The following is an 11,861-nucleotide window of genomic DNA, read 5'->3' as shown; positions in this document are numbered from 1 at the left end:
ATGAGGTTGACAACCACCAAGCATGTGTGCAATATAATGGACTCACATTAAAGATTGTGTTGAGATACAAAATTCATGTGGGTAATTTTTGGCAGAGTTTGTTTACTTCCTTGGGCATCATCTTGACTTCGAGTACCGCTTATTATCCTCAAAAGGATGGTCAAATAGAGCATATCAACCAATGGCTAGAAGTCTAGTTGCAACATTTTTTCCATGATATTGAAACTTCATGTGATCAATGATTGTAGCTTGTTGAATTTTATTATAATAATACTTATCATGTAAGCATTGGAATATCCCCATTTGAGGCACTTTATGGATATAAGGTACAAGTACTCTCAACCCTTTTCAATGAAAATATGAATCCCCAAGCCAAGGCTGAATTAGAGAAGATGGAATCATTGACAAACAAATCTAAAGAGAATATCCACAAGGCACAAGACATCATGGAGGCATTTACTGATGACAAGTGAAGGTCTTTGGAGTTTAACAAAGCAGATTGGGTTTTTCTCAAGGTTTCTAAGTCCCGTTATGCTTCACTTAAGGGAGGGCACAATAAGTTGGCTCATAGATTTTACAAGCCTTACCAAATCATTAAGAAAGTTAGGGACCTTACCTACAAACTTGAATTGCCTTCCATTACCTATATTCATGATGTTTTCCATGTCTCTTAGCTTAAAAAGTATGTAGGTCTAGAAATTAAGGTACTTGAGGAGTTACCTTCAATGGATGAGAACAATCTTATCATATGATCATGAAAATATAATTGGAAAGTGAGAGAAGGTTTTAAGAAGCTGAATAGTGCTGAGTATCTTATTAAATAGTGGGGTTTGCTTATTGAGGAGTCAACTTGGCAACCATCATCATATCTTGATTCTTTCCCATGGCTTTTGTAGGAGGAAGATTGAATATAGTAAGCTGAACAAGCTGCTATATAATTTTTTTATAGCAAATTAAATTGCCATAACTCAACCAAAATTTGATTTTTATGCTTCGACAAGATACGTATTATTGTCTACTTTGTTATAGTACTTTTCTATGATTTGGAGCTACCCATGCAAAGTTATGGTCATTTTACCACCACCAACCATGTTTCTCATCGTTTGTAGGAAATTCATTGATGATTTTCTATTTGTGCTCCTTCAATGGGTGATCTTCACCATATTCATTTGGATCTTTCTTCAGCAGGATCTACATCTTGTGGGCCTGTTTTTTTGGAGCTTCCATTGTATCATCTCTATACTTCAATTGAGGACAAAACTCTTTTAGGTCGGGATGGCTTGTCATATAGTACATTTACCTTGGTCTTAGTCCTAGGAGAGTAACATAACTCGTAATAACTAGTGCTAGGTGTAAAAGGCAAAGATGTAACATTTTGTGTAACATTTGCCATTATCAATTTTCAAGAACATCTTATTCAAGATCTCCTTGGGACCTCCCACTACACATGAGGTGAGTATCCATGTCCATCAGTATGAGGTGTGTTTCATGCTTCTTCCATGGTAAATCTTCATCATTTGTAGCCATGGCTTCCTTGTGGCATGGTGATCCATGGCATGGCTATTGTTTGGTGTGCATATGTGTCTATGAATTTCTAGTTTCTCTAGTTTCTTTGCTGTAGAACTATGCTTCTTTACATTGTATGACTTGCCCTAAAACTCTAACCTCCCCTTTCGCACCCCCCCCCCCCCCCCCCAAAACACACACACACACACACATAGAGATTAATATTTAGACATAATGCATTTGGCGCTTTCTCACTTGAGGGAAGCAATATAATGTGACAATTGCAATGTTGCTTTGTGGTGGCAGCTGTGCTTGCCGCAAAGCAACTTGCCATGCATGCATGCAAGGAATGCTATTTGGCAAATAGATCCAAAAATGTAGTTGTAACATGTTTGAGGGATGTAAAAGTTGACAAAGAGGACGAGGATGGTGTGCAAGAGGATATGAAGCCACAAAGGCATTGAGAAACACACTAGTCTGCTTATGTCTTGTGATCAAAATGCTCTATACGTGATCAAATAGACATTGGGCGAATAGCCGCCTCTTAGCTACAAACGGTTTAACCAGTTGCATGCACAAAAAAAGCACTTTCTTCTTTCGAGTATTTTGGTGAAATCCAACTACCAAGGGGCTTGTATAATATTACCCAGACTTATTATAGGCCAAGAAGAATGTATGAGTTAGAGAACATAGAGGACCATGTACAAGTGCTACCTAGACTTATTATAGGCTAATAGTGCAGGGTCTGGATGGTGGTAAGGAAGAAGGTTCTGGTCGCGATCGTGGACTGCTGCGAGAGACTCCTTTGAGATACGTATATGTGGCATAAACACACAAAAGCTGCAGTTTTTCGCCTCTTTTCCCCTTCTCTCTCTCTCTCTCTCTCCATCCATCCATCCCGAACAATCAACGGTTTTCAACAGCAACGACCCCCCCCCAACCCCTAACAATGGCGAGGAGCAAGTCCATCATCATCCCCTTCTCTCCTTCTCCTTCACTCGTCCCTCTCTTGGCCTTCTTCTTCTCCTCCTCCTGCTGCTTCTTCCTCCCCTGCGACCGACTCGTTCTGGTCCACCCTTGGGTTTCCCTCTTCCTCTCTCTCCTCATCTCTCTCTCCTTCTCTGGCTCTTCCCCCCCTCTCTCTGTCTGTATCTCCCCCTTCTCTCTCCTCTCTCTCCCTCTCTCTTTCTGCGTTTGCCCTAAACCGTTCCTTTCCCTAAATCGTCTCCCTCTCCCTCACGCCGTTTCGTAAACGAGGTGCGAAGCAGCACACGCCTGCACAAAGCAAAAGCAAGCGCCTGTTTCGTCCCCCGCCCGCCCCCGTCCTCCCCTGCCCTTTCGCTCGCTGCAGCAGGAAATCGTCTTCCTGTTTTCGTTCTTTGACAAAGGTACAATATTCTCTTTCTCCTCTCCCGGCCCTTTCTTTTGGCTCTATCTGCTTCGCTTGCGCCTCAACAAATTGTCTGGTGCAGGAATTCGCAATTTGTCTTGCGCTGGCCCCTGAAATCCAACCAGTTTCGCCCTCCTCTCGCCATGGCCATCTACCGTAATGGTGTGCGAGTGAAACGGCCTACAACCTCGTCCAATTCCTCAAGCGATGAGGAGTCTGCGGAGAAGAGTAAAGGAGGACCGGTCGCTATGCCTCATGCGCACCCTGCACATGAGAAGGGTGTAAAACAGCCCGGAGACCTGGCCTCTAGGCCTTTGGACGTAAGCCATAGTAAAGGCCCTACTCAGAGAAAGAGAAAGTCTCAGTCAAGAAACATAGTTTTCAGGGTTCTCAATGGAGAACCTACAGAAAAGAAGAGGAGAAAACTAGAATGTAACTTATCTTCTAGGGCTGTGGATACAGACCTACAGGATGGAGACCTTCATGATGGAGATACTCAGGCCTACCAGGTTGGGGATAGCATCTGCCACCTGCCTCCTGACCTCATGGAGCTTGAGGACCTGCGCCCCATTTTATCCCTCCAGTCATGGAACTTTCTGTTGACAGAAGAAGAGAGGGAAAGCCTGTCTGCATATCTCCCAGACATGGACGAGTCGACCTTCAAGGGGACTTTGACACAGCTTTTTGCAGGGAGTAATTTCAACTTCAGTAGTCCTATGACAGACTTATTGCAGCAGCTGAAGGGTGGGCTCTGTAACCCGGAGATTGCAAAGTACAGAGAAGGTCTGAGGCTACTCCAAAGGAAGCAGCATTATCACAATATGCGCACTTACCACAATGGATTTGTTAATACTTGTCTTGAGATGCGAAGCCTATGGTTGAGTCATGGCGATGCAGGTCTTCACGAGAGACTAAAACAGTGGCTTAGTCATAAGTCAAGATTTGATGATTCTAAAGCTCATTATGGGGAGTCAAAAAGTGACATACCCTTGGAGCAAGTCAATGAAGAAACGAGACGAGCGTCTCAAGTCAGAGAACTGAAGGTTATTAATAAAGTTAGAGATGAGGTAAAGGTATCTTGCAAACAATTGCTGACCGTGGAGGCCAAACAATGCCCAAGTCCAAGCCTGGGTCGTGAAGTAAACCCTGGTGTTTCTGCAAAGAGCAAGTCAAAACAAACTAAGGTCCTCTCTTTGGAAGAACACAAATTGGATTTTATACCGGTTACAGCTGAAACAGAGGATGCCCTGGTTAGGAATGCACAAGGGGAAAAAGTGGATGTGATATCAGGAAGCAAAGAGAAGAGATGGAAAGATGAAATATCTTTGAGTCAAAGCAGGCTACAGGCAAAGGCAAGGCCATCAACAGAAGTCAATATTAGAGGTCAGGAAAGCAGTTTACAACAGGGTAGCTGGAAGGAGAACGCAGGCTACGAAGTTGATGCAGAAAGACTGGCATCACGTTTGCATAATTCATATTCAGGTCTTCAACAGTCTCAGCTACCAACATTGGAAGAGTATGCCAATGGAGCAAACAAGTCAAATTTTACAGAAATTGGAGTGTTGTGGAATGGCACACAATTGCAAAGCTGTGAAAGAGGTACTCCAGGGAAAGATGAGATGCCTTCTTGTTCACGGAAGGAGTTTTTTCTTGATGAAAAATTGCAAAGGACTGATATCCCTGCTGCTACCCTAGGTTTTCCCTTTTCAGTATTACACTTCATTTCTGCTGTCAGGATGGCTTTCTTAATGCCCTTTGAAACTGGTGATAATGATCCAAAAGAAGTGTCAAGTGAGACAGATTCTGGAAGGGAAGAAGGTGATTTTGAGATGCCATATCTCAAGTCTGCAGTTCCTGCTGTTGCATTTCAGGAACTTGTGAGAAGGGTTCGAGCTTGTCCTGGAGACTTTCGAGTACTAGAGAGACAGGAGCCTTTGGAAGGACTTGTCAGGGGTGTTCTGAGAGTCCTTTCATGCAAAACCAAATCTGAGTTTAAGGACTGGAAAGCACTTGTTGCTTATAATAAAAAGGACAGGGTGTGGACTTGGATTGGGGTTCTACCACTTTCTATAGATGTGGAGAGACCACAGATCTCTGCTGAAGCTTGGGGTATTCCAGAAAGTGTCCTCTACAAAATTCAGGAGGCATTTGCCAGCTGGTTGACAAGTGCACAAGCAATATTACGGCGACTTGGGCAGCTAGCTCGCCTGCCTTTACCCCTGCTGCCTGCCCCCATGGATGAAAAGGATAGGTTTAGGGAATCGAAGCAACAGAAGGGACTGGTGACTATTAATCCTACCTCAGATGAGATGAGGGTGTTCTTCCAGGAGGAGGAGGCTGTTCGATATTCTTTCCCTGAAATGGCTCTCTTTTACACCAATGCAGCAGGAAAGAAATCAGCTGTGGCACCTTTGAAGCGAGTTGGGGGCAAGCCTAATTCAAAAGCTCGGGATCATCCCATCTTGAAGCTGGATAGGCCTTCCCATGTGACAATACTCTGCCTTGTAAGGGATGCTGCTGCAAGGCTACCAGATAGTACAGGCACACGTGCAGATGTTTGTACACTCATTCGTGATTCTCAGTATATTGTGGATGATGTATGTGATGCTCAATTGAGTCAGGTTGTTAGTGGGGCCCTTGATCGTTTGCATTATGAAAGGGATCCTTGTGTACGTTATGATGGAGACAAGAAACTTTGGGTCTATTTGCATGCTGACAGGGATGAAGATGATTTTGAAGATAATGGAACTACTTCTACAAAGAGGAGCAGGCGGTCAAAGAAAGAAGGGATTGAACAGGTGGACTACACCACCACTAGGGACGACCAAGATGTGTGTGACTCAGAGCACGAGAACAACTCACCCCAGTATGCTGGTGCCATGAGAGATTCATCTTATGAAATCTATCCCACTGCAGGTACACCTGAATTGCTGTATAATCACCACAGTGCTTCCTTGACAAGTACTCCTTTGATTGTAAGAGGGCAGTTTCAAGATGATTGTGCGCTGCCATTCATTGATCTTCCACCATCTGTTCAACCTGCTTGTGCTATTATGCAGTCATCTGGTGGATTGGGAAGTATTGTGAATGGGAGTCACAATGGGTACATCACACTGAGCATGCATTTGTAGATACAGAATAATTAGGAATTGCTGATTTGTTGCTCCTTGCAAAGCCAGATGTACATTTTCTTTTGTAAGAACGATAAAATTCTAAGTCTAAATTGTGTGCACATGTGTGGGGTGCTTGTGTGTCTAACACAAGTGCATGTGCACTCAAGCTATACAACAATTGTCTGCAGGAGACTCAAAAAACTTTTAGTGAACAAAAGACATGTATCAAGAAACCTGCACATCAATTTTCAGGATTTGTCATATTGAAAAAGGTGGTGAATCCTTGAATTTATTTTAAATCCAGCTTTGGCGATGTCTTCTCCATTTGTTTTTGTTTTAAATGTTTACTTGACAGTAAATGAAGAACTTGAAGTTACTTTCCGATTAAGTCATTTAAAATAGTGTGCTTAACATGAATCGCCAAGTTGGCCACTTCAGGGCAATGGAATTAATGTTCTTTTGGTCTGACATGTTTAGGCCTTACCGTTTGTATGCTATTTTTTTCTCATAAATCTTAACTTAGAATATCATGAAGACTTAGAAATCATAGTAATGAGAGTTGTTCATTTATAGTTCCAATAAAATGCATCATTTGGCAACAAATTGGTAAGAGATGCATTCATTTATAGTAATGAGAGTTGTTCATTTTTAGTTCCAATAAAATGCATTATCTGGCAACAAATTGGTAAGAGATGCACTCATTGCTCTATTTGGGTGCATTGATAGTATTTATTGTGACACAAGGATGGTAGCCTCAAAAGTCATGAACAAGGGTGAAGGAATGCCAACAAGCTTATGAAAAGTCTAGAAAGGATCTTACGTTTTTACGGATTTTATGAGCCCTACATTGGAATATGAATTTCCGTGTGCACATTGATAATCTAGAATGGCAATTGAAGTGGCATTGTGCCATTTTAGCAAATATGCGCTTGTGTATCCAATGAGTTTTGCTAGTTAAAAGCTGTATAATATGGGACTGTTCAATGTTGGAAAGAAATGGTTTGGGATGGTTTATACCATTGAGAAATTTAGACCATCTTTTAGCCAGTAATCTCTTCTATGTTTGTAAACAAGCCTTACACAAAGTTACACAGTAATTGAGCCCGGGGCTTTTGAAACAAAATTCTTGTGAGTCCAATGCATGTCTAGAACTTGTAGGAAGCTTTTATCACAAGTGTTTGTTAGCTTTCATAGGGCACGAAGGTTCCACACTCCTCAAAGAGGATGTGGCATTTCCCCTTAGGAGTCCCATGATGGTTATTGTGCTCCTTGATTTTCTTTTTTTGCAAGGTTCAAATTGGAGGCACAAGTGGCCATGTTGAAAGTTTGGAATTACATGTAATTGAAGGCAATCATTTTGGTGAGACGTGTGGAATAAGTGCGAGGTTTGGCAAGATTAGAAAGGTAAAGAGTTGCATTGGAGCAAGCCTTTTATTGGGTGAATTTAGGATCTTCCAAGATAATAAAAGTTTGGAATTTAATGCAACTCAAAATAGTCTAAGAGTTTGTTTTATAGGACTCATTAGCTACTTGCACCTAATGGTGCACTCATACCTAGTCACATGAGTGACCCAAGGTAGGCACAAAAGGTTGTGTTTGAGATTAATAGGGTTTATAATCTATTGATCTTAGTTGATTGGGTAATTTTTGGTGAGTTCTCTTAGTTTTTCAAATCAATGTGACTAATATTTAATTGTTCCCTCCTCTATAACATAATTGTATTATATACCTATGATACATCATGTACATATATATACGTACATGATGTCTTGGTAATGGATACATATATGGAGATGCACACACATTCCATAAAATCTATCATAACTTCCAACCAAAGTGTAAAGTAAGGAGAGAATAGTGTGCTAATTGCTCTTCTCCAATCTTGGCCTTTGTAAATGTTATCCACCTTCAATGTACTTCATCAATACTCTTCCTTCGATTTTCAATAGACTAAGTTATCATTAAAGAATACAATGACAAGGTGTTGATAATCATAGTTCTATTCATTATTTGTGCACATTTGGTAGGTGCATTTGTAAGACTTAAAGGCATAATAACAAATTCCTAATACCAAAATGTGTTCGTTATTTAGCACCCCACAATCAATGCATATGTGATAATTTTTGTTCTTCTTCTCTACCAAAAGTATAGGTGCTCAAAAGGGTGATGAACTAAATCTAATTAAGGGTTTGTCTAGAAATTTATGTATTTGAATTACTTTTTGATGCAATGGTTTATGGCTATAAGGAGATTTATGTGGAGTAATACTAGTAAACAACTCTATTTTGTGGCTTGAATCTTTTTGAGAGAATGGTAGTTGTCATGGATAATCTTCAAAATAACAATGCTTATAAGAGTCTAGAAAAGTTCTCTTCATGAGCTAAAGCAGTGCAAAGATTCTACCTCAGAAACATAAATCATGCATGCCTTTTGCTGTTCCTTAAGCGCTCTCTTAGCTTGTGTGTGACTTATTAAAGTAAACAATTCCATTTGTGGATCACTAGTTGGAGAGAGAGATTGACCTTGAAATTTGTTATAATATATTCAGGATATATTGTCTTAAAGGCATATACAATATGATATTTAGTGATTATAGAGGTGCAACCAAGAAGTCTCATTTCTTCCTATATTAATACATAGTTATTTCTAGTCCCTTAATTTCTATTGTGATATTATATCTAATTGCTCTGAGTGTAGATTTGACATTGTATAGTTAAGGGGTGGTTTCTAGCTACAACTTCTTAATTGGTTTCTTTGAGATAAAGTCATGTAAGCTACCACTGTCATGCAATATGTTAACTTCTTTATTTTTAAGAAAACCTTTTATAAGCATGTACAAAAATAGGTGTACTTAATGATTACTTCCTTTGTTAGCTACCTTCTATAGTAGAGAATTGGTAGTCTAATTAGATGTATAGTTTGGTAGCTCCTCAATATTGCAAACCTTAGCTCTATTAGTATTGTCATGGGAGAAAATTTGGACTCACATTTGGGCATTTGAGAGAGAGAGAGAGAGAGAGAGAGAGAGAGAGAGAGAGAGAGAGAGAGAGAGAGAGAGAGAGAGAGAGAGAGAGAGAGAGAGAGAGAGAGAGAGAGAGAGAGAGAGAGAGAGAGAGAGAGAGAGAGAGTGTGTGTGTGTGTGTGTGTGTGCGTGCGTGCGCGTGCGCCTTTCAACCAATAGAGGGAGAGCTGTCATTAAGGTAAAAATAACGTTTTTTATTTTTAAAAGATGTTTTACCTCATTTTCAGAAGTTTCCAACTTCAAGTATTTTTAGGTATTTTGGGGGACAAATTCGTTGAGTTTTCGCTTTGTCATATATTCCATTAGAAGTTGCATGTTCCCGGCATCCTTCCTCTTATATTAGAGCAATCAATAAAATCTCATAGGCTCTTGATCACAACTTGAGAACCAAAGGCATATGTCTATATATGAAGTGTTTTGTTTATGATAGAACTTTGGATAGAAGAGAGTCTATGACATGCATACTTGTGTTGATGGACATTAATTATTACAACTAACATGCAAAAGAAAATATAAAGTGCCACTTACTTTCAATCAGAAGCATGTCAAATATTCTAAATACGAGGTCATAACAATCACTTAAAATATCATTCATTACTTTGTTGTTCACTTCGTTTTGTTGGTTGTTGAGGACTAAGTTGTCCTCCTGACTGAAATGAATGGAATGTAACTACCCTCATCAAGGCAATACAAAGTCAAAACTTGGACTAGGAAATTCCAAGGTAGTGTAGTTTAACTCATGCAGAGCCTATGCTTCTCATGAACTATGCATCTCTTTGGTTCTTACCTTAAACATTCTTCTTTCCCCATCTGTTGTATGTTCAATCTAGTAGTGCAAGAATGGTCGGTTCCTCAATCACTCTGTTATCTCTATCTTTGTTTCAATGTGTGGAATTTGCAAAATGCTTTTCACCTCCATGTGTAGTATACCATTAAGACAAAGGACGTTATCATATTTGAACCACAATAACATGAGGGAAGTAAAGTCCTTCAATTGCATTATCACCTTGGGTGCATGAGTAACCAATATGTAACTATCCTAAAAGAACTCTATCATAAAGTACTTTGTAGCCTCTTGAAGGTAGTCTAGAGCCAAATCCTATCAATGAAATTTGAGGTTGTTTTGCTATTGATAGAACTCCTATTGAGATGTAACGTGAGGAAGGGAGAAGAGACATGAAGATGATGAAGAAACCGATTGATGATTGATTAATTTTCCTACATTACATATTTATAGCATAATGCATTACCTTTGGTGTCACACCCCATGCCTCCTTGTTCCTCACGAAAGAACATTAGAGTGACACTTTCCCATACACACCCCACCATGTTGAGCACGTATTGCCCAACATTTTGGTTCCGTTGTTGCCGAAACCAAGGACACATTGATTGCAAAGTTGCTTGCATCATCATGATTGTGAAATAGGAGGGGACACTTGTGCCGACTCTTAAATGCTTCTAGGTAGTTACATTTATGTTTGGTATTCAAACATACATTTGGGTTTTATGATCAAGATGTCATATTCGTGGGTTATGATTTGGAATTATGGTAGGATGGTAGTTTAACAATTCCCGATTTCAAGATTGTAAGTTGTATCCATAGTCGCAAATAATCACCTTAGAGTGAGATGACTAAAGAGGGCACCCTTTGTGTGTATTAAGGATTAAAGAGCTTGACTACAAACAATCACCTTAGAGTGAGATGACTAACGAGGGCACCGTGTGTGTACTAAGGATTAAAGAGCTTAGGTTGCCTATGTTTGAGAGATTGCTTGTGTTGAGAAAAAAGGAAATGAAAGAAAAGCAACGAAAAAATAGAGGAGAAAGCAGCATTGCTTTAGTACAATCCTGCATTATATGTTTTGCCTCGTGCTCCTACTCATGATAGCATCGATTTCATGATTGTTCCCAGCCAAAGATCTGCCACATTGTGGCCAGCTTGCTGCCCCTCTTGCTATTGCTAATGGCGGACAGCATCATCGACATATCATCTCCTGCATCAATTTTTGCATGCTGTGCTGATCGCGCGCAGCCTAGGTAGCATAATTGTCGTCATAATCTCCATCAGATTGCACCTCCTATTGTTGCCGATCATGGGTGGCACTGATCATCATCCTCATCTACATTAGATCATTCGTGATTGTTGTTGTTTGTAATCAGCATCCTCTTCACCTTCATGTGCTGCCCATCTGACTTCCTCTGACCACAGCATTTGCATCAGCCTCATCATCATCTCCTGCTCGATGGCAACTTGTGCTTGTTGTCCCTAAAGGCGCCATGAATAGCCTGAGCATCAACATCACTTTCATCATCCATCATCATCTCCATCTCCTGGTTGTTCGCTGTTACCAGTAATTGGCCATTATCATCATCTTCATCTTCATCATCAACATCGTGTTTAAGGCCTACAACAAGCATCACCATCACCATCACCATCACCATCAACACCAACATCAATCATCTTCTTCCTTTTCTTCATCCTTCCTGTTGCTTTCTTCTTTTGCCCTATTGTCTTCACCCTCTATTGGTTCTGCTTCATCATTGCCATCACCTAGATTACCTCCATCACTGACACCACCACCATCCTCTTCCTCTTCATCCCTATGTTGGATCCACCACAGGCCGATGCATGCCGCTACCAAATAAGGAAGATCTACTGCAAAACAGGAGGAACTGCCGCAGAGGAGCCATCCTGCCATAAGCACCATGGCCCTTGCACAACAACAGGTACTATGCACTAGAACCACCTCATAGGGCATTGGTTATATTGAGTGGGTGGTACATAGGCTAGCAAGATGGACCCCCCTACAACCCACACACGACTTTCTTG

General features: G+C 40.6%; 1 protein-coding gene across 1 annotated transcript; it reads left to right on the top strand.

Moving 5' to 3' along the window:
* Nucleotides 1–2,364: 2,364 nt before the first annotated feature.
* Nucleotides 2,365–6,308, top strand: LOC148016202 (uncharacterized). The gene is made up of 2 exons (XM_087664416.1): nt 2,365–2,894; nt 2,979–6,308. The coding sequence occupies exon 2, from the start codon at nt 3,040–3,042 to the stop codon at nt 6,025–6,027; it is 2,988 nt and encodes a 995-aa protein (XP_087520542.1). The 5' UTR covers nt 2,365–2,894; nt 2,979–3,039; the 3' UTR covers nt 6,028–6,308.
* The last annotated feature ends 5,553 nt before the right edge of the window (nt 6,309–11,861 follow it).

This window comes from Lygodium microphyllum, chromosome 23, assembly GCF_053477565.2.
Source record: "Lygodium microphyllum isolate KBCC chromosome 23, Lygodium_microphyllum_v1.1.10, whole genome shotgun sequence".
Taxonomy (NCBI): domain Eukaryota; kingdom Viridiplantae; phylum Streptophyta; class Polypodiopsida; order Schizaeales; family Lygodiaceae; genus Lygodium; species Lygodium microphyllum.
Note: the sequence above shows the minus strand (reverse complement) of the source record. Positions and strands in the feature narration are given on the sequence as shown.